A 24,365-nucleotide genomic window follows, 5' to 3' on the forward strand; every position below is an offset into this window, starting at 1 on the left:
ATCTTTTAGTTTCATCCAATGGCCATTGGCCCCAAAAATGGACTTGAGGTTTTGTAGTTTACCCTTTTGATGTTCCTTATTGCTGATCCTGTGAGCCTTCTTGGTTAAAGTGTGCAGTGTGGATTTCTTCTGCATAGGGTGATGATAAGAGAAGGCATGTAGGCACCTGTCCATACTGGTTGACTTCCTATATACTCTATGGCCCAGTTTACTATCAGGCTTTCTGCAAACTTCTACAACAAGGAAAGACAACGCCCCATTCTTTTCTGTCTCCATAGTGGAATTGGATTCTGCTGTGCTGCTGGTTGAGGTTTTGGTAGAAATTTCATAGCTCTTCCTCTCCATATGGCCAGATAACAAAGATATCAACATATCGGAGCCAACATTCTGGGTACAAAATGATTTGAACTGAGTGCTGTTTCTTCAAATGCTTCCATGAAGATGTCTGCTGCAATAGGCAATATAGGGCAGTCCAAAGCTGCACCATCTGTCTATTCATAGAATTCCCCTTTCCACCTGAAACAGATGTTCGTTAAACAGTGGCGCACTAGCTCACAGATACTGGGTGTAGTTTTCCTCTAAGATGTTGATGATGTCTTGTACTGGTACATTCGTGAATAAAGATTTATGTCAAAGCTAACCTTCAGGTCTATGGCTGAGATGGGATTTTCTTTTAAAAGTTCTACAAAATGGGTGGAGTCCCTTAATGTACAAATTTGTGTGGCTCACCAAGTGTCAGAGCTTTCGAGCCATTTCCTTTGCTAGACTGTACGTCACCGAATTAAAGGTACTCACAATTGATCGGAAAGGAAAGGCCTGTTTATAGACCATCGGTACACCATATATCCGTGGTGTCTGTGGAACTTGTGGGATGAGTCTTCTGACCATGTCAAAATTCATTCTAGTTTGCTTTAGCAGTGCTTGTATCAATTTGATTTCTTGGTGTTTGGATCTCCCTTAAGTTTCTTATAAATGGGTTCACTCAGAAGATCCTCCATTTGTTTGTTATAATCTTCCGTGTCCAACATAATCATCGCATTTCCCTTGTCTTCTCGTGTTATTACTAAATTTTTTTTATTTATTGTTCCGTGGGACCACATTAAGGAGAAGTCTCCATGGTCATGGAACAAGTCAATACATGAAATTATAACACTATAGTGGAAACAGATGAAATGAAAAATAAGAAACATATTCAGGTGGCAATTCGTAAGTTTAAATAAAGAAAATCAGCAATGTAACACTGGAATTTGCTTAATTTTTCAGCTCTTCCAGGAGCTACTAGACAGAATAGAAGGAGTGAGCCATGAGGAAACTCTTCAGTTTAGACTTAAAAGTGTTTGGGCTACTGCTTAGATTTTTGAGTTCTTGTGGTGGCTTATTGAAAATGGATGCAGCAGAATACTGCACTCCTTTCTGCACAAGAGTCCAGGAAGTGCATTCCACATGCAGATTTGATTTCTGCCTAGTATTAACTGAGTGAAAGCTGCTAACTCTTGGGAATAAGCTAATATTGCTAACAACAAATGACATTAAAGAAAATATATACTGTGAGGGCAATGTCAGAATTCCCAGACCGTTGAATAGGGGTCGACAAGAGGTTCTCCAACTTACACCACCCAAAGCTTGAACAGCCCGTTTTTGAGCCAAAAATACCCTTTTTGAATCAGAAGAATTATCCCAAAAAATAATACCATATGACATGTTGTTGTTGTTGTTGTGGTCTTCAGTCCTGAGACTGGTTTGATGCAGCTCTTTATGCTACTCTATCCTGTGCAAGCTTCATCTCCCACTACCTACTGCAACATACATCCTTCTGAATCTGTTTAGCGTATTCATCTCTTGGTCTCCACGCTGCCCTCCAATACTAAATTGGTGATCCCTTGATGCCTCAGAACATGTCCTACCAACCGATTCCTTCTTCTAGTTAAGTTGTGCCACAAGCTCCTCTTTTCCCCAATCCTATTCAATACCTCCTCATTAGTTATATGATCTACCCGTCTTATCTTCAGCATTCTTCTGTAGCACCGCATTTCGAAAGCTTCTATTCTCTTCTTGTCCAAACTAGTTATCGTCCATGTTTCACTCCCATACATGGCTACACTCCATACAAATACTTTCAGAAACGACTTCCTGACACTTAAATCAATACTCGATGTTAACAAATTTCTCTTCTTCAGAAACGCTTTCCTTGCTATTGCCAGTCTACATTTTGTATCCTCTCTACTTCGACCATCATCAGTTACTTTGCTCTCCAAATAGCAAAACTCCTTTACTACTTTAAGTGTCTCATTTCCTAATCTAATTCCCTCAGCATCACCCGACTTATATGACATAAAACATATGAAAATATGCGAAGTAGACTACTTTTCGTGTTGAAATGTCACTTATTTCAGATACTGTTCTAATGGTAAATAAAGCAGCATTTAGTTTCTGAACAAGATCCTGAACATGGGCTTTCCACAACAGCTTACTATCTATCCGAATGCCTAGGAACTTGAACTGATCCGTCTCACTTATAATATGCCCATTCTGTCTGATCAAAATATTGGTTCTTGTTGAATTGTGAGTTAGAAACTGTAAAAACTGAGTCTTACTGTGATTTAGCATCAAATTATTTTCCACAAGCCACGAACTTATTTCATGAACTACATTACTTGATACTGTTTCAATATTACACACAAGATCCTTCACTACCAAGCTGGTGTCATCAGCAAACAGAAATATTTTTGAATCACCTTGTAACACTAGAAGGCATGTCATTTATATAAATAAGTATCAGCAGCGGCCCCAGCACCGACCCTTGGGGAACGCCCCACTGAACATTGCCCCATTGGGACTGTACATCACTACCACTTTCAATATTGCGGAGAATTACCTTCTGCTTTCTGTTCTTAAAGTAAGAGGCAAACCAATTGTAAGCTACTCCCCTTACTCCATAATGGTCCAACTTCTGTAGTAATATTTTGTGGTCAACACAGTCAAAAGCCTTCGTTAAATCAAAGAAAACACCTAACGTTCGCAGCCTTTTATTTAATCCGTCCAAAACCTCACAGAGAAAAGAGAATATAACATTTTCAGTTGTTAAGCCATTTCTAAAACCAAACTGTACATTTGACAGCAAATTATGTGAATTTAAATGCTCCAGTAACCTTGTATATACAACCCTCTCGATAACTTTAGCAAACACCGATGGCATAGAAATAGGTCTATAATTGTCAACATTATCCCTGTCTCCTTTTCTATAAAGTGGCTTCACTACCGAGTACTTTAATCGGTCAGGAAACCGACCACTCCTATAGGAAAAGTTACAGATATGACTAAGTACTGGGCTAACATACATAACCTGTTCTTTCATACGTTTTGGCATTTAGGTCCCCACTTGAGTTTTGAGAGCTTTTTTTCATTTCCGCGATAACATGACATTCCTCCTTGCTGATATTTTGCCAAGCAACCCTCAAACATGAACAGAGAAGACAGGTACCGACTTCCAGCAATAACAGCATTATAGGATGACAGCTCACGTGAAGTAATACACTCAGATGCGCAGGAGACCGATTACAAGCAATAATGCAAACACCAAACGAAACACTGGTCTCCCAGGGGGCTCGCAGTTCTTTCGTGTGTGGCACACACAGGGTCCTACGCTATTGTGGCCCATTCTTCATTACCTGGCTGCATTTCCTTCACCCTGCCCCCCTCCCTCCCTATCCTCGCTCCTTTCCCATTGTCACCTCCTCCCCTCTCTTGGTGTTCTGATTTATGCCAACCTAGCTATTCACTTGGTTTCCTGTGCTGGTTGCAATTTTGTTCTTTTTGCCTGTTCTTTCATAGGTTTTGGCATTTAGGTCCCCACTTGAGTTTTGATCTCCACTTCAAAATTTCCTGTTTTTAGTGTGAGCCATATGGGGAAGAACCCGCTCCCTAGCATCTACAGTGTGGATTCCTCTCCCTTCCCCACTGTAGCCCTCTTCCACCCTGCTGGGTCACCAGCACTTATAGCCCTGACAACACAGGGCTCACACTACACATATCTGAGCTGTTCCCTCCCCATGTATGCCAAGGGGTGGTTGCTTGTCTCCTTGGGGCATCGGAACTTCTAGGCAGCCCTTGTTGTAGCTGGTTAGTGCCCATGGGGAGAGCCTCTGGTCAGAATGGGTGGTATCAGGGTGGACGCTTTGTGCGTGAAGCATATCAGTCTGCAAAAATCTAGCCTTCTCCAATTGTTATCTCTTCGAATGGTGAAGGATCCTTGAATGCTGCTTTGTATGACTCGACGACTTTCCCTTCCCTGGCTACGCCGTGGATGGGGACCAGGCTCACCGTCTTGGGATGGAACCCTTTCCCCATTACCTCGTCTGTATTAGGACAGATCTGGACACATTCACTGCCACAACGCCATTGTTTTTCATGGAAAATATCGAGGTCAAGTTTGGTGAAGTGGAATCTCGTAGTGAGATGCGGTTGGGCTCCCTGTTGGCCAAAGCTGCTTCTACCTCCCAATCCGCAGCTCTTCAGGCCTGTGATCATCTGGGCAATGTCCCGGTGTCTATCACTCCCCAACAATCTCTGAATATGGTTCAGGGAGTAATTTTTCACAGGGACCTCATCCTGCAAATTGATGAGGAACTCCTGGCTAATCTGGAGCAGTGTGACGTTCATTTTGTTTGACATGTACAGAAGGGTCGCAGAGACAATCGCATCGATAGTGGCGCCTTCATTCTGGCTTTCAAGAGGGATACCTTCCCAGAGAAGGTCAGTGTTATGAGCATTAGATGTGACGTGAAGCTGTACATCCCTTGACCCATGTGGTCCTTTTGGTGCATGCGTTTTGGACATGTCTTCCCACTGTATGGTGGACCCTTTTTGTGGTGACTGTGGCCACCCACGCCATGAGGGAAGCCCCTGTGTTCTGCCACCTGTGTGTTCCAATTGTGCTAACTGCCACTCCCCTCATTCGCCGGAATGCCCAGCTTACAAGAGAGGAAAGATGATCCAAGAATACAAGTCCCTGGATCACCTGTCTTATGCTGAGGCTTGCCAAAAGTGTGGGAGACTCCATCCAGTGTCACTATCTTCAACTTTTGCTTCTGTTACTTTATTTCCTCCTCTTCCCTTGTCCTTACCCCAACCCCACCCCTCTCTCCCCTCCCCCTCCCTTGCAATTCCCATGACCTCCCATCAGGAAACTGCTCCCCCTTCCTGGTCGAAGAGGTGCCCCTTCTTTGACTTCTGCACTGATCCATTGGTCCTCGCAGAACACCTTGTGACACACTTTGCGATGGCAATGTTGTCCGCTTCCTACCTTCCTGCCTTTCTGTAGCAGAAACGCAGAGTTGAACAGACCCACCCATTTCATCCCGCTCCACGTTGAGTCCTATAATGCACACTTCACTGAATGGGTAATTGTTGCAGGCTTATAGCTCTTCTCAAGACACAGCCCCAGGCCCGGTTTCCATCCACAACCAGATGATCCAACACTTGGATGTTCCCCAGAGCCAACAGCTCATCAGGGTCTTCAACCACATTTGGCTCATGGGTACTTCTCCGTCCCAATCGCGAGACAGTATAGTTATCCCTGTTCTTAAGCCCAGGAAAAACCCAACGTCTCTCGACACCTACTGCCCAGTTAGCCTGATGAATGTACTTTGTAAACTGCTCTAAAGGATGGTCAGCTTCAGATTATGTTGGGTACTTGAATCTCGTGGCCTATTGTCCCTGTATCGGTGTGGCTTCTGGGCAGTATGATCTCCAGCTGACCATTTACACCGATTGGAATCAGCCATCCGACAGGCTTTGACTCACCGCCGGCACCTTGTCACAGTCTTTTTTGACCTACGTAAGGCGTATGACAAGGCTTGACGCCATCACATTTTAGTTACCCTTTGTGACTGGGGCATCTGTGTTCCCCTTTTGATTTTTATCTGCGAGTTTTTATCTCACTGGCTGTTCCGGGTTCGAGTTGGCACTTCACTCAGCACCCCTCAGATTCAGGAGAATGGTATCCCACAGGTTTCTGTACTAAGAGTCATACTCTTCCTCAATGCCATCAATGGGCTTGTGACCTTTGTTGGTCTTCTGATAACCCCAGCATTGTGTGTCGATGATTTTTACATCTGGTGCAACTCCCACTCAGTAGCGTCTGCTGAGCACCAGCTCCAAGGTGACATCTGATGGGCCTCTGCGTGAGCTACTACTGCCCATGGCTCCCAGTTCTCTCACTCCAAGACTCAGGTTATGCATTTTTGTCATTGACCCCGATCCAGAACTTTATTTAGGCAACTAGCTCCTCGATTTTGTAGCACAGTCCCATTTCTTGGGCCTTATTTTTGGTAACAAGCTGACATGGCTGCCCCACGTTCACCACCTAAGGACTACATGTATGCGGAAGCTTAATGCTCTCCAGTGGGGCGCACACATCTTGGGGTGCAGACTGTTCCATTCTTCTCCATCTTTACCATGCTCTGGCCTTGTCCAGACTAGATTATGGTAGTCAGGTTTATGGCTCAGCAGCTCCTTCCACTTTGAAACTCCTTTGACCCTGTCCATCATTGTGGGGTGCGTCTGGCTATTGGTGCCTTTCACACTAGTTCTGTTGAATAGTCTCCTCACAGAAGTGGGGCTTGCCCCTCTACTCAATATGATGGAGCCAACTCCTTGTTTCTTATGCAATCTCCATTCGCGGACCATCCTATGTACGCTTTCCTCTTCGCCAATGAGAGGTGTCTCCCTCCTAACACCCGCCCATGGGTGGGATTGCTGGTTGGCATACGTCTCACTTCCCTCTGTCGGGATCTTTATCTCCGTTCACTGGACAGCACCCTGTGTCTTTCCTCCCTTATAGATGGTGCCTAGACCACGGATTAGGACAGATCTATTCCAGGGTCCTAAGGTCTCTCGCTCCTATGGTTCACTGGTGTCTCGTATGTGCCATCCTTGCAAAGTTCTAGGATGACACCCTTTTTCACACTGATGGATGTAAGACAATCAATTAGGTGGGATACGCTTTCACGTTTCCTGTTGATGTTCAACACCATTTATTGCTGGGATCATGTAGTGTATCCACAGCAGAGCTTCTAGCCATTCACAGGGCCCCTCCTTTGTGTTTCTCAGGCCTCCCTCCACAGCGTTTTCATTTGTTCAGACCCTGTGAGCAGCCTGCAGGCTATCGGCCGATGCTATTGTCGTCACCCTTTGGTCTCTGCTGTCCATGACCTTCTCTTTGCCCTTGAGCATGCCGCCTGTTCAGTCGTCTTTCTCCCAAGCATGTGGGCATCCCAGGGAATGAACTGGTTGATCGTTTGGCTAGAGGGGCTGATATTTACCCCCATTTCCTTTCATGATTCCAGCTGCCGATATGCAGATCTATGTCAAATCTCTCTCTGCCCAAGAGTGGAATGCCATCTGGAGCACTACTGCTCATAGTAATAAACTCCGCACAATCAAGGAGTCTACTGCAGTTTGGTGCTCTTCCTTCTGCTCCTCTTGGAAGGAGTCCACTGTTTTTTGCCGTTTACGCACTGATCATATCCGGCTCACCTATTGTTTCCTTCTGTGTAACAACCCACCCCCACAATGTAGTTGTGGAGCCAGACTGATGATGTATCACATATTGGTGCAATGTCCCCATCTTTTGGCCCTTTGTATTAAGTATAGTCATCTCAATTCCTTCAATTGATTATTAGCAAACAAACCATGGATGGTTGAACTGGTCCTCGGTTTCCTCCATGAAAGTGGTTTTTATTTTCAGATATAAGGTTCTCCTTTAGTCTTGGAGCAGGAGCAGGTTGGTTGTGGTTGGGACTTCTTTTACAGTTTCTCGATCTGTGACCCCATTTGAGTCTATTACAGATTATATTTTATGGAATGAATATAATCTTAAAACGTAAGCTCTTGAAAAACACCTTTATTGTAGTTTCTTCAGTTATGAGTTAGCTGTAGATGGTAGCTAAAACACTAGAAAGTCTGACTTAAGTGTACTAGAGACAAGTAAACAAATTCGATTACTGAATTTTAAAATTCAGCAGAGAAGGAAAGACAACTTTTTTGGTATCAAAGCAGAACAACTCCTAAATAGATTCTCAATTCCGTTATAGAAAAAGTAACTGAAGACCTTGATTGTTTATATAGCAGTATGCTCAGTATTTGCAAAAAACGAAAAGGTATGATATGACAGATGACAGCCCCTTTGCATCCCCAGCAGCAGTCTTTGTGGGAAGGAATAGAGTTCAAAGATTTTGAAAAGGCTGCAGATCTGTTTCACATCAGTAAAGATATTTGCTCAGATGACCTGTGTTGGGAGTTCAGCAACCAGTGATTTTATGGACAACGATCGTGATTATATTACATTTTATTCATGGAGAATAAGTGGTGTTACACAAAAACAAATTTATTTAAGGCTGAACTCCAGGTGACACTGAACTATGAGAGCATGCTCTGTTCAGAAATGTTCAAATTTGTAAAGACTGATATTCAATTATTAAAAAGTGCCGGATGTTCAGAGAAATACAATTAGAATCAATGCGAATCTGATTGATTAGCCTCTGAAAATGATAAATTTTTACTTTTGTGTTCTTTAGATGTGTACTTCTGCATTATTAATATTTTGAGCACTCTGTTAAATATATAGAAGGGCTATATAACAGGGTTGCCACAGGTTCTGTAAATCAGGGAATTTCAGGAAATTTCGAACACTTCAGGGAAATTTGGGGAAAAAAGAAACTGGAAGAATCTCATTTTTGTCTCAGTAGATGAAATGATTTGTTTACTGAGATGTCAAGCATCGTCACTAGCTTGGTGCAGCTGAGTGCATTTGCCGTTTCCCTGCTCCCTCATTACTACTGCTTGACCCCTTCCTGCCACTCCCCTCAGCTTGCAGTCAGTGCTGCCACCACTTCTTGCCACTATCCGAGCAGCTGCCAATGAGAGGCAGGTAGCCGTGAGGAGTGGTTTCTTTAGATCTGATTCTCAGAGACTGTAGTTGCAGCGGCCGGAGACGGTGGTCATATGTGCATGAGTTGTGTTTGAGTGATTATGTGAAAGAGTGTGTGTGCTCTTGTTTTCTGACAAAAGCTGTGGCTGAAAATTTAATTGTGAGAGAGTGATTGTCTTTTCTACATCCCTGTTCTGCAGCTCAGCAAACATCTTTACAGTGCATTGCTACAATCCTCATTATTATTGATTCCCAGAGTATTGGAACAAGTTATCAGTTGCATGGATTGATCGCCATTGTCTCATTTCATCAACATGCTGTCTGTGGCTCATGAATAGCTCGCAACATGATTGGATTTCCGCAATGGGCCGAAACTGCGGGCCATTTCTGCGGGTGTCTGTAATGGATCGGGCCCGCTGATCTGAAACCTTTCTTTTCCCACTAATGTGCAGGCTCTGCCTGTCAGGTCTAGTCTCACTGATCTGCCTGCAGGCCGAGCCTGTTTTTGTGTGGCGGAATGCAGTGAATTTTCATGGTTTATCCATGAACCCGGGACTGTGGTGCTCCTCAGCAGGCCAGAGGCCACGGGCGATGGATTTCAGGGACTGCGACAGTCTCACCGCAATTGCATTGCACATTGTGGCATTTTATAGACATTTTATTTGTTCTACAGGGTGTATACGACCCGGGAGATCCGGAAAAAACCCGGGAATTTTTTTGTCTGGGAGAAAACCGGGAAAAACCCGTGAATTTTTTAGAATTCTGGGAATTTTTCATTGTTTTAGTTACCAGTTACATTTTTGTGATTTTGACTGGTAAGAACCAATACTCTAACGAAGGATATTACTGTATCCCGCTTCTGCAGAAATAATAGTGCAGCAACAAAACATGAACGAGAGGGAAAAAAATGAAAATAAAACTTAGGTCGCAAAGGAAATGCGCCATATACAACAACAAAACACAGTGCTCATACAAGTGTCTGCCAACCAACGTGTGTCAGAGGCTTTAGGAAGAATATGCAGTGCTTCCTAGCAACAAATTGCCTCCGATGAGCGTGACGTGACAGCTGTTTGCATTAGATTCATTTGAGAAGTTGCAGCCGGGCTCTTGCGCATGCACAGTTGAGTCGTGTATGAATAGTACCTTCTCCCGCTTCTGGCTACTGATCTGTGGCTGGACGCCACTATCAAAATTTCTTCGGTTTGGAAATATCGTAGATTGGCTTTATATGTGGAAGCATAGCTTCTCTTGCAGCTTATTAATCTTCGAGACCAATATTATTTATGAAAGCTTTGTTTTTCTTGTAGCAACACTATGTGTATTAATTTAAACCATTAACTTTTCTTTTTGTGTGTTCGCGCTACTTAAGAGTGATCTTGCTATTGGTTGACTACATCACGTGTCCTGTGCTGTTATCAGCTGGCGAGATCAAGTGACATGAGGCATGATTGGCTTAAAAAAGCGCGTCACAATCTCAATTTCATTGCTTCGGGAAGTAACATGCACTGTTTAGCGGAATTCGAATTTATACCTCCGTAACATGAAAAAATGCAGCGCACATGTTGCTGCACGTCAAAGATCTTTCCAAAATGTGTTTTTTTCGCCCCTTGGTTTCATTTTCTAAAGCACCGGCAAATTCTACGTCTGTGTAGAAAACCATAAACATTCTAAGGATTTATAAGTTTTACAGTGCCGAGGAAAAGTACACTGTCTCTTAAAATGGAAAAAGTGTATTTTCACCCGGGAGAAAGTGTATTCTCAACCGGGAAATCCGGGAAAAATCCAGGAATTTTTTTCCTTGTCCATGTGTATACACCCTGTACTAGTACATTTTGACACTTCAAAAGCAGTTTAATAGATATAACACAGTGGGTAATAACTAGCAATAACGAGCATAGTAGAACCAACATTTTATTGGTAGTCACCTACCATGTTAGTCAACACAATTCTTTCACGCCTTATTCACTTCTTTCAAGAGGACTACTTTTTTCTGAGGTTATTTCTTAAATCAGTAAAGGTATTTTAAATCTGTCTTGCGACTCCAAGGAAACGCATATTTTTGTTTAGTTTTATTGAAATAAAATACATTAAGTGGTCTTAATGAAACACATATATCATTTGGATTGCTTTCGCCATCTAAAAACAGTTCATTACAAAAGATTTTTGATCACAACAGGAAATGCCATCTGCTTGCCAGTGTTTTTTTTTTTTTTTTTTTTTTTTTTTTTTTTTTTTTTTTTTTTTTTTTAAATGTTTCCCTGTTTGAACTATTGTTTTCTGTGCCATAGATGCAAAGACAGATTATCAGCTGACAACTTACCATTGAGATCTCAAAATTTGTCAGGGAAAAAATGCTGAAAGCCGTCTGGAAATCAGAGAAAATCAGGGAATTTCACTTGGGAAAACTTGTGGCAGCCCTGTATAACTTTGTGTGTTGTATGTGTGTTCTAGCTTTGAAAATATTGTTATTAACAAATAACTAGCTGTCTCTTATTTTTATTTTACAAAATACGGTAACTCTAGCCTCAGGTTCATGGCACAGTTGTCATTGTACCCACCCCAACCCCATCCCCTGTTTTTCTCCCCATATGGAATTGTTAGAATACAATTGGCTTTATCCTGTGGTACATGAAAATGTATTTCAATTAGAAAACTAATTGAAGATGCAGCAAAAGATTGAATGCTATTGTGAATATCGCTGTTTTATCTGTGGAATGCCAACATAAACATTTACAATGTATCTAACCTCTTCCTTACATCTGACATTTCTCCAGGTAATTTTTTTCCATTAAATACATACATCATTTACTTCCCCCATTCTGTTGGACCCACATGTGGGAGGAACAGATTGAAATCCCTGTCCAGTTATCTAGATTGAAGATAACCTTGGTTTACCCAAACTGATAATGGTTTCTTTGAAAAGGAGAAAATTGGTCTCCTTCGCCACTCTTATTCATCCAAGTTTTGAATTTTGTCTCTTATGGCCTTATTCTTGATGAGATGATAAATCCTAATCTTCCATTTCCTTCCACCAATCCTGCCTTCCTCATGATGACAGAGTTTCTCCAAATCTCTGAAAACCAGAGATTCAGCTGTGCTTTATAATATGAGTTACGGTTGTATATGCTCCTTGTCTTTCTCAGATATAGATAATATGAGTTAAATAAGTATCCATTCTATATGGTATCTGCTTTTAAAGAAAGAGGCACTTCGACGCCTTCTGTTATGCAGTGATTGTGTTGCCTTACCATGTCTAATAATTGAATCATTTTGCAACATTACCAATTTTTAAATCATTTAATAATCATATTTTTATTAGGTCTTTGTAATGAAATAATCCACTTATGAAACACAGGGAACTGCTTGCTGATTTGTCAACCCCTGACATTGAGGGCATTTATGAAACACAAGTTCCACTTGAGTTTCGGGCACTTGTACGCTTAGGATGTGTGTGCTCTGTAGAACGCAATGAAGCGCGCCGTCTTGCTGTGCAGGGAGATGCTTCAGATACTTTTTCTTTGACACAGCTGCAGTTTCGAACTCTTGCACATCAACCTTATCTGGAAGGCTCAAGTAAGTCATTCATGAAGTACTAAATATTCTAATTCTGCATTTTTTTAAAGCAAAATTGAAATTTTATTTACATTGGATATGTTATTTGTGCAATTTGTCTTAAAGTTATGACCCATTTTACTGAAGACACTCAGTATTATTATTATTATTATTATTATTATTATTATTGTTGTTGTTATCATGCATATCATTGCCACCATGAACACCATTGTTCAGCACTCATGTTACAATGATTTTTTTAAGATAGATAAAAAATCTTCTCCTGATAAATAATGCACTTAAGACTGGAAAGTTTTCCAAGATCGTTATCCCAATTTATAAGAAAGGGGATAAAAAAAGACCCGAAAGTTACCGTCCAATATTCCTCATACCCATAATATTGAGGTAAGAGTACATATCAACAAAAGTGATCAATTGTTGAAAATATAATTGGATGGTTAAAAAAAATCTAAAGTTATGGAAACGTTCAAGCTTTCAGAGCCAATGGCCCCTTCTTCTGCTAGAAGAAAGATGAAGAAAAAGAACTGGTGAGGCATAGGAAACGGGGAAAGTTATGGAAAGTTGTCCAAAACCCCGGGTCATGGGAGACTTACTGGACGGCATGACATGGAAGGACTGATTGTTGAGGGCTGCTAGCAGCTGCCAGTTGCTGATGAGTACTTACCTTTAGGAGATGAAATGTTAGTATTGTCATTAAACACATATTTCCATTGCTTTTGGAACTATTAGCTCCTTTCTCAGAGAGAAGAGGGGGATAGGTTGAGGGAGGTTAAAAAGGAATGGCAAGTTACTCAGACTCTAGGATAGGGGGACCCACAAATTTTATTTACATTTCTAAGTGTTAAAATTTCTCCATTGTGTTTGATTTTAATAACTGCATCATACGCAAAAAAGAACTGTTTCGGATTCTTAGGTATGTGATGGCAGATCTTTGATGTATACTGTAAGAGCAAGAGTGAACTCAACATCAATCCAAGTGGTTCACCTGCAGGATGATTCTCAATCCTGAAGATGCTGTTTTGTTGTATGTAGTCAATAGGTTTCCTGATTCTACAGGGCATCCTTTTAGTTTCATACAGTGAAAACCAGTTACCAGCTGTATCTCTGATATCTTTAATCTATGAGATTCTTTGGGAGAATAATGTGAACTGTACAATAAAATGCTTTAAAAATCGCAGTGATGGTATTTTGTCATTTATATTTTGTGTAAGTGAAAAAAAAACACATGTTTTGATATCCAAACAAAGACTAAATATCTTATTTTTGGGGATAGGTGTGTTACGGTTCTTGTGCATATGACATGTTCCAGTACCTTTGGGGAGAAGCTAGGCAGTGTCACTAGTTGATAATTACTCTCCACCTTACTGCCTTTCTTGTAAAGATCTCTTCAGCTGCATCGCAGGCTAGAATTGACTCTTAGTAAATCTTGCCTTCCATAAGAGGCAACTAAAAGTAGTCCTATACCTTGCCAGGCTTTCACGTTGACAACTTGACTATTATCAGGACAACCAACAGTGTTAGCCCACATCACGACCTCTCTCTCTCTACCTTTTTACTTTTTAAGGTTTGACCTCCTCTGTTCTATATTCCACATAATTGCAGACCAGTGGGAAAGGATGCCTTACCTGGCGCATAATTTATCCACCTTATGCTGTGACCCCACACACCTGCTGGTGGAGTGGATTTATGTTTGCACCCAAAATCCAGCAAAGTAGTCAATCTGATGTGTGGGGTCATCATGCACTCAGCAGGTGTAGCCCCTTGACAAAACAGGGATTGCACTGCTGGTGTCTGAGCTGTGAACTCTCCATGCCCGTCAAGTAGTTAAAGCCTGGGGCACCAGGATTCCAGGCAGCTGCTACTATGCAAAGTAACCTTTTCCACAGCAGTATGACATGCTTGGGGAGAGTCTCCAATCAGGGCACATGGCATCGGGGCTGGCAATTTGCAGTGAAACGCAGCAAACAGACCCGTACTGGTGGCTGTGCCAGCGCAGTCATCTCACCAGGTAGGAAACAAGATTTTAGTGCAGAGACGTACATCATCATGGCATTTACATCTTTGGCCACACCACGGGATGAGAGTCAGGCAAGAAGAAATGGAGGTAGACAGTTCGCCCAGTTTTTGATGTGCCCCAGAATCGATTGTGAATCTTTTACAACAACAAGAACCTTTGTTTTTAGTTGATGACATTGAGGATAAGGTTGGAGAAGTTGCTGATAAGGCTGGAGAAGTTGCTGCAATAGAGAAAAGGGAAGTGGAAGGCTGTTGATCAAAACTATAAGTGTTAACTAATCAGAAGCACTTCAGACTTTTGACAAGCTTAAGGATATACCAGTTACCATCTCCCCTCACAGCTGAATTGATGTGATTCAGACTCCCATCTACCATTGGGATCTAATGCTACAAAGAGTGAAGAACAACACACAAAGAAAGACCAGTGCAGAGCATATTTTGTTTGTCACATTCAGAGAGGACCTAAGGATAATAGGGTGGACACTGGAGCTTTCATCCTAGTCTTTGATGGAGAAAGTTTAGGTCTTGGTGTATAGGTGTCATGCAAAACTATTTTCTTCTCACCAATGGGATACTATAGCACATGTCCTCTCGCTATATTAATGAACCTACCTGTGGATCATGTGTAAGGACAACTCGTGGGTGCATACCTGACAGACAACCCCTAGATGACTAAACCACCATAAATGCCAACCTCCTCATTCACTGACATACCCAGTTTTCAAGAGAGAAAATAAAATCCAGAATATAAAACTCTTGACCACATGTCAAATCGAAATACTAACATAAGTTTGAACAACACTCATTTGACATAACATCATAATTTGCAAACATTGTGACTAAACCACTCTTAGCACAATGGCAGGGTGGTGTCAAACATCAACTCAAATCCCTAGGCATATTTCATAAAATGTTTTTCAGTTGAGAGAGAAGACGTCAACTCTCAACCACAAAAGTTGCAGCACCGGTGGTAACCACCCCACCAGCACAGGTGTAAACACCTGGTTCTCCCTAATAATCACTAGGGAAAAGTACACCTGCCAATGTGCTCCCCCTTCAGGGGAAGCGTAGTATAATTCTAATAGAAACCAAAACCTGTCCGGAACAAAAAAGAAAAATCAAAAGTGAAACTAAGTTTAGCTGTTCCCATCAATTCGACTCACCTTCCTCCCATCATCCATCCCCTCCCTCAACCCCGAGGTCAAGCCTCTCAATGCTGATGTAGAGCTACACATTCGTGTGAAGCATAAATTAATTTATTTCCCATTGATGCATTGTCAGGTCCCAATCTTATATCCTCCAAGGGAATTGTAATGGCTGTCATCATCGCGTGGTCAGATTCCTTCAACTTATGGCTACTTACTCTTCAGTTGATGTGGCAATTCAGGAGACATGGTTCTCAGAAACCCAACTCCCTAATGTTAAAAATTACAAATTGTGTTGTCAAAATCACATTAATACCAATCAGGTGGAAGCATCACGTTCATGTGTTCAGACACTTTCACTGGTAGGGCACTGTCTACCCACAGAAAGACACATACCACATCACAAGCTGGTCGAGCTAATGGAACAGTTACCTCCATTCGCCCTTCTACTGATGCACTTCAGTGCACACAGTCCTCTATAGGGCAGTTAAAACACATCTAGCAATAGCCAAGCAACAGCAGGTAATTTTAGCATGAGAAGTATACCTGCCTAACAGTGGAGATGCAACACATTTCAGTGTGAACTGTGGAACATACTCAGCCATAGACTTTACAATCTGCAATCCAAGCATCCCAATCTTGACCCAGTAGAACACCCATGACGACCTTCCTATCACTGTCTTTTTCTGAAACCACTGACCAATGGGATGCAAAAACTTTGGTCACCTTGGAAAGCCAGTTGGTAACCTTTCACCTCCAAAGCAATTTTTGAGGCTAGTCAAGAGAAGGATATCGAAGGAATGATTCTGTTGATGCGATTATAAATACTGCAAAAGCAATGATGCCCTTTTCTTCAGGCCCTCCCACCTGTAACCTGTGCCCCAGAAGTGGCCTCAGTATCAGCGCACATAGAAGGGCACTTCAACAAGACAAATGCTATCCTTTTATCGAACATTTAACAGTATTTTTTAGTGAAGGAACTGTTTTTTAAAAAAAGCAGTAGTGTTAAAAACAGTAGGTATAATCTTTGAAGGCCCACATCCCATCAGGGAGGTATGGACTAAGAATTTGCAGCCACCATCTGCCCACAGTAGTTCCTGGCATCTCCCTCAGTCATTGATCATATTTGGTGAGATGATAGAGAGAGCAGTGTTATTCCTATACTGCAGTCAAGATAACAGCCACAAAGCATGTCTACCTATTGTCTAACCTTTTTAATGAATGTTGTTGTTGTTATCGCCGTCGTCGTCTTCAGTCTGAAGACTGGTTTGATGCAGCTCTCAGTGCTAATCAGTCGAGCGCAAGTCTTTTCATCTCAGAGTAACCACTACACTTTACATACTACGGAATCTGCTTACTGTACTCATCTCTTTTTCTTCCTGTATAATTTTTACCCCCCCATACTTCCCTCTAATACTAAATTGGTGATCACTTGATGTCTCAGAATGTGTCCTACCAATCGATCCCTTCGTCTAGTCAGATTGCTCCCCAGTTCTATTCATTACCTCCTCATAAGTTACCTGAGTTACCCAGCCACTCCTCAGCATTCTTCTCTAGCACCACATTCTTATCTAAACTGTTTATCGTCCATGTTTCACTTCAAAACATGGCTACACTCCATACTAATACTTTCAGAAGAGACTTCCTGACATTTAAATCTATATTTGATGTTAACAAATCTTTTCTTCAGAAACGCTTTTCACAGATACTCAGTGTAAATTATGTAAAAGAACAGTCAATTGACAATTGTTGGTATCCAGAAGACAGAGGACATTTCTAGCAATTGCAGAGCAGCTCTTGCCATTTGCTACTACCCAGTCACTGTGTTCTTTGATCTGCAGAAGACATATAGCACCACCTGGCACTATCACATCCTGCTTGCACTGCATGGGTGGACTTCCAGGGTTTGCTTACCCATTTTTATGCAGAATTTCCTTAGGATTCTTCCAATGAATCTCAGTCTTGACATCTGCTTTACTGACGATCAACTTTATTTGATCATTCCATTTAAAATCACTCCTAAAGTGTACTCCCAGATAATTTATGGAATTAACTACTTCCAGTTGCTGACCTGCTATATTGTAGCTAAATGATAAGGGATCTTTCTTTCTATGTATTCGCAGCACATTACTCTTGTCTACATTGAGATTCAATTGCCATTTTCTGCACCATGCGTCAATTCGCTGCAGATCCTCCTGCATTTCAGTACAATTTTCCATTGTTACAACCTCTCGATATACCACAGCATCATCCGCAAAAAGCCCCAATGAACTTCAGATGTCATCCACAAGGTCATTCATGTTTATTGCGAACAGCAACGGTCCCACGACACTCCCCTGCGGCACACCCAAAACCCCTCTTACTTTGGAAGACTTCTCTCCATGGAGAATGACATGCTGCGTTCTGTTATCTAGGAACTCTTCAGTTCAATCACACAATTGGTCTGATAGTCCATACGCTCTTACTTTATTCATTAAACGACTGTGGGGAACTGTATCGAACGCCTTGCGGAAGTCAAGAAACACGGCATCTACCCAGGAACACGTGTCTATGGCCCTCTGAATCTGTGGACGAATAGTGCGAGCTGGGTTTCACACGATCGTCTTTTTCGAAACCCAAGCTGATTCCTACAGAGTAGATTTCTTGTCTCCAGAAAAGTCATAATACTCAAACATAGTATATGTTCCAAAATTCTACAACTGATAGACATTAGAGATATAGGTCTATAGTTCTTCACATAAAGTGAAATATGTATTTTGGCTGAAGGCATTCTTGATAAGGAGTATGCAATATGTTCTATAGAAGGTCATTGACAGGTGTAGAAGTAACTTCAGTTGAGCCCCAGATAAAGGTATTGGAATTCTTGCTGTTCATATTTTATATTAATAACCTTGGAGAAGATGTTAATAGTAATCTTACTTTTTAGAGAGGTTGCTCTTATCTGTAATGAAAAAAGCTGCACAAATATTCAGTCAGATTTTGATAAGATTTCACAATGTGGTGCAAAAATTTGTGTGTTTAGAAATGTAAAACTGTGCACTTAAACCAAAAAATATAGTAACTTATGACCACACCATCAACGAGTCCCAGCTGGAACCAGTCAATCCAGACAAATACCAGAATGTAACAGGTTGATGGTATATGATCACATCTACTGAATCACATGCTGTCTTTGGTTCATTGGTAGGATAGTAGGAAAATGCAGTCAGGAAATTGCCTACAAAACACTCACACGGCATATCCTAGAATATTGTTCGAGTGTATGAGGCCAGTACCAAGTGGGAGTAACAGGTGATATTGAATGTGTACGAAGAAGAGCAGAGTGAATGGTCACAGGTTTCTTCGGACAATGAGAGAAATCACAGAGGTGCTGAGAAAACAGAAATACCAGGCACCTTAACAGAAATACAGCCTATCCCATCAAAACGTAATTAGAAAGTTTCAAGAGGCAGCTTTACATTAAGAATCTAGAAATACACTATAACCCTTTATGTAATAATCCAATTGCTGAGATAATATCAGACTGTTCACAACCTGTACTCGAGACATTTAAGCAGTCATTCTTCTCCATATATGAAGGGAGAAGGAAGAAGCTCTCATAACTGGTACAATGGTAAGCACACTCTACCATGCACTTCAGTGGTTTACTTAGTATAAATGTACATTTAATATGAAATCTCCACTTTTTCTCTGTCGTAACCATTTAATATAATTTCCGTTTCCTTGTTCATGACATTTTGATTCTACTGCAAGCCAGTTCTTTTTATCTATTTATTAGTGCAGCCATTGAGGATTGATAGAAGTCATATCTAAATTCATTAAATGTCAAATTTACATCTATCATATTTTACACATCCCTCCGCAGCTTCCTCTAACATTGCTTTGTAATTTTCCATTGTCTGTTTGTTAATTAGTTTTAACTGTTTCCTGTGACACCACTTTCTGTAATCAGATAATTATTAAGTTTGATTTGCTGTGCTTCATGACCAGATATAAATTTATTTCATTAACTTTTCATATATAAATGTGTTTTCTACTAGTTTACTTCTTTCAGGTGTACTTCTGGATGGAGTGTTAGTTTAAGTGTTACATAACATTTCCAAATCATTTCTTTTATCTCAGTATATCAGAAAATTAATATTAATAGTTGTCACAGACTGTCATTTGCTTTGGCTGACAGGTGGCATGATATTTTCTAAAAATATTTGAAAATTTTCCAGTGAATGGGTATATATTGCTGTAATTACAGATGATTTTTCTGTTATCAGCATTTGAGAAGCACATACTTCCAATTGTTGATCTAAGCATGTCTTTTACATACAGGAATGATCATTGTTGTTATATAATATGCTGAAGCACTATCTTATGTTTACTAGGCCCTTATAGTGATACGTAAGACTGCTATACTTGTTACAGGTGGGTCGATGAGAAGGATATTTCTGTACCAAACTCGAGCACCACAGGGTCCACGAGCAATGTTTGGACTTTTCCTAACACCAGTTAATCGGGCTTTAATTTTCGTTTTGGACACTGTAAGAACTAACAACATGCCTGCCATGGGTCGACTTTATGAGACTGCACGCACAGAGAAGTGAGTTACCTTCTGCCCTTCTTTTTATGTCAGTATATTCATGTTACTATATAGTTAGAAGTTGTAAATTTACAGGAAGTTTTGAGTGATATTATTTATGAATGGTATAGTTTGCTAAAACAGTATATGAAAAGTGCCTCTCTGGCTTAATCATTTTTAACAGCAGATGTGGTGGTGGTCTTCAGTCTAAAGACTGGTTTGATACACCTATCCATGCTACTCTATCCTGTGGAAACCTCTTCATCTCCAAATAACTACTGCAAGCTACATACTTCTGAATCTCCTTACTGTATTCATCTCTTGGTCTCCCTCTACAAATTTTACCTCCAACACTTCCCTCCAGTGCTAAATTCATGATCACTTGATGTCTCAGAATGTGATCTATCAGCTGCTCTCTCCTTTTAATCAAGGTGCTCAACAAATTTCTTTTCTCCCCAATTCTGTTCAGTTCATCCTCATTAGTTATGCGATCTACCCATCTAATCTTCAGCATTCTTCTGCCCACCATATTTCAAAAATGTCTATTCTCTTCTTGTCTAGGCTGCATATCATCCTTGTTTCACTTCCATACAGGGCTACACTCCAAACAAATACTTTCAGAGAAGACTTCCTACCCCTTAGGTCTATATTTGAACTTAACAGATTTCTCTTATTCAGAAACACTTTTCTTTCCATTGCCAGTCTACATTTTATATCCTCTTTGCTTTGGCTGTAATTAGTTACTTTGCTGGCCAAATAGCAAAACTGATCTGCTACTTCAAGTGTGCTATTCCCCCCTAATCTAATTTCCTCACCATTACCTTATTTAATTCGACTACATTCCATTATCCTTGTTTTGATTTTGTTGATGTTCATCTTATATACTCTGTTCAAGACACTAACAATTCCATTCAACTGCTCTTCCAAGATCTTTGTGGTCTCTGGCAGAATTACATTGTCATTAGCAAACCTCAAAGTGTTTAATTCTCGTCCTTGGACTTTACTTTGTTCTCCAATTTTTTCTTTGTTTTCCTTTACTGCTTTCTCAAAGTACAGGTTGAATAACATCGGAGACAGGCTACAAACCTGTCTCACTTCCTCCCCTTTCCATGCCCCTCCGCTCTTATTGCAGTACAAGTTATAAATAGCCTTTCGCTCTCTGTATTTCACCGCTGCTACCATCAGAATTTCAAAGCGATTATTCCAGTCAACATTGTCAAAAGCTTTCTCTAAGTCTAGAAATGCTATAAACATAGGTTTGCCTTTTCTTAACATACCTTTTAAGATAAGTCGTAGGATCAGTATTGCCTTGTGTGTTCGTACATTTCTCCAAAATCCAAACTGAGCTTCCCAAAGGTCAGCTTTTCGATTCGTCTGTAAAGAATTCGTGTTAGAATTTTGCAGCTATCAACATAAGTTTATAACCTTGTCCTTCATGTACACTGAACATAAGCTATATTTTTTGAAGTACCACAGTCTTCCTGCATACAGCTCCCTCAACTTTAATGAACAATAGTTATGATCAACAAGAGGTGTTAACTGTTTCCACAGTTTCAGAAAACTCTACTAATACAGTGCTGCACTATCACACAGTAAAAAACAGTATTTGTATCATTTTATAGGTGCAGTGTTGTGTAGGATATACATAACTTTGAAACTGTGACTGACAAATTGTATTTACAGCAAACAATATGCATCTTGCTTATGCAATATGACAAGAGATGGAACTGTAGACCAGTGATAGGGAGCAACATGGCACATGACATGAAGCTGCACTGTGTTGTACAAGTACAACACAATCAGTAAACACACACGCACACACACACACACACACACACACACACACACACACACACACACACACCTGAGGCACTCTCTGCAGATGACATAGGACATGGCTGTTTCCATGTTGATCTTCGGCATTGGTAAAGGTGCTCAAGGTGCTGATGATACTGGTATCAGGTGACAGAATCCCTGACGATTGTGTCGGAAGTAATAGAGGAACTGCTGGTTCAGCCACCAAAGATGGATGCCCTTGTCAGTTTTGGGAGTGGAGACTAGACAGCAGCAGGTGATGTAACACCCGCTTGAGTGGGCTCGGAGGCAGTGGTGTGACATCTGGGGACACGGGGCCATCCACACAAAAGTGAAGCTGATCGTGGAGCATCGAGCAGAGGTCGTTCTCCGTACAGATGTTGCAGAGATGTTGCCATAGGCATCTGGCAGTAACAGCTGGAATCTATTTAGGGCAACATTTGAAATCGTGTGCCCAGACAGCCACACCCAGCTGGAAGAGGCATGGCAGCTGCACAGGGTGATGTCCAGGTGTCGCACGAAGGACGAAATCCAAGCCGGTCCAAAATGTGTCAATGGTCCAACGCTTTTGTATGTAATAAACAAACAAGCTCCAAACAAAACACTGAGGGGATCACTATCTGAGGGGCCATGTGATGTGTGTCTAAAAGCAGAACACCATCCACAACAGAGAATTAATGTCAAAAGACTCTATAACTACAGAGGTTGTTGGTCACACGGGAAGGTGGTGAATCCAGCCAGCCATGTTGAACGAATGTTATGATTTGCAAAATGGGGCCTGAAGCTACAAACTTCACAATCCATGTGCTAGTTACAGGAAAACCATCAACTGTCTGCTGTGTGCCAACATCAATGTGAAAACAAGGTAATTCCTCCTGATCAAATCCTGGTCTGGACCAGCTAGCAGACGGGACAAAGCATCGGCATTTGTGTGGTGATTCATAGGGCAGAAATGAATCTTGTAGTTGTAACGCAAAAGAAAAAGATTCCAATGTTGAATATGGCGTGCCGCTTTATCCGGTAACGACACAGAAGGACTGAATAAGGAAACCAGTGGTTTGTGACTGATGACCAGATGGAATTTGGCGCCCTAGACAAAAACGTGGAATTTCTTTTGGAGGGTACCTAGTTTGAACAGGAGTCAGCATTTTTGAGGCATAAGCAATAGGCCACTAGAAGCCATCGGGGTATCTATGATGCAGTACCACACCCAAACCTGTAATGTGAAATGTCCGTCAAAAGGTCCAAGTGGAGGCCTGGTTGGTACATCGCTAAGCAGGGCACAGGCTGCAACATGATCTTATGGGTGGAAAATGCAGTTTCACAAACCTGTTGTCGCAGCCCCAGACAAAAATTTATGATAGTAGGCAGCTTTGCTTAGAAAAAACCTTGTTCTTTGATTGATGTAGGTCTTGGAAGCAACACAGTAGCAGAAACATGTTGGTGCAGAGGTTTGAGACACTTCCAAGAAACTTCAAACACAAGATAAACAATAGAAGATTGAAAAAATTGGCATTTTTCTAAATTATACTTCCACCTGGCTGCTTGGAGGACAGAAAAATGTGTATGAAGATGTTGTAAAGCTTCCTTAGTGGAGCTGCTGGAAACTATAATGTCATCCGAATAGTTTGCACAATCTGGCACAGACGCTGTTAGTTGTTCCAAAAAATGTTGAAAAATAGTGGGAGTACTGGTGACTCCAAAAACCAATTGGAAATATTAGTACAGTCCAAAAGAGGTATTGACAACTAACATATGTTGTCATTCTGTATCTAAAGGTAGTTGTAAATAGGCATCTGACAAGTCAGTTTTTGAGAAATATTTACTACCTAGTAACTTTGCAAAGAGTTCATCTGGCCACGGTGTCAGCTTGGTATCCGTTGTAGATTGTACAGGGTGACACACGGGAGGCAAACGGTTTTGGAACTGCGTAGTACTGAGGCGCGGTGGTGAAAGGTGGTCGTGGTAGGGGTAGTTCTCATCCACACAAGACGCCATTTCATTTACTCAGTCAATATGGTGCAGTGGGACTTGCAACGTTGAGTGTTTGTCTATGACAGTTTCGTGAAAAGTGGTGAGTCTATTATTGCTACGTAGTGATTGTTTTATGTGCTGTTTAATATCGGTTGACATGGAGCTGTTCCAAGCTGTAACACAATCCTCAGATGGGTGGAAAACTTCAGATCAACTGGAAATGTACTGGATAAGAAGCATCCTGGCCCGAGATGCAAAGTAACGACACCAGAAAATATTGAAAGGGTAAGGCAAACAGCAGTCAGAAGCCCAGTCAGCTAGATGTCGTCAGCTAGATGTCATG

The 24,365-nt window shown here is 41.3% G+C and overlaps 1 protein-coding gene across 2 annotated transcripts in view; it reads left to right on the forward strand.

Annotated features, from left to right (window-relative positions):
• LOC126267081 (DNA polymerase epsilon catalytic subunit 1) overlaps positions 1-24,365 on the forward strand; it is a 266,885-nt gene that overhangs the window by 141,410 nt on the left and 101,110 nt on the right. For both annotated transcript variants that reach the window (XM_049971945.1, XM_049971944.1), the window contains 2 exons: positions 12,285-12,502; positions 20,080-20,254. In XM_049971945.1, coding sequence (XP_049827902.1) covers positions 12,285-12,502; positions 20,080-20,254 — 393 coding nt within the window. The remainder of the gene's footprint in view (positions 1-12,284; positions 12,503-20,079; positions 20,255-24,365) is intronic.

Source organism: Schistocerca gregaria, chromosome 4, assembly GCF_023897955.1.
Source record: "Schistocerca gregaria isolate iqSchGreg1 chromosome 4, iqSchGreg1.2, whole genome shotgun sequence".
In the NCBI taxonomy this organism is placed as follows: Eukaryota; Metazoa; Arthropoda; class Insecta; order Orthoptera; family Acrididae; genus Schistocerca; species Schistocerca gregaria.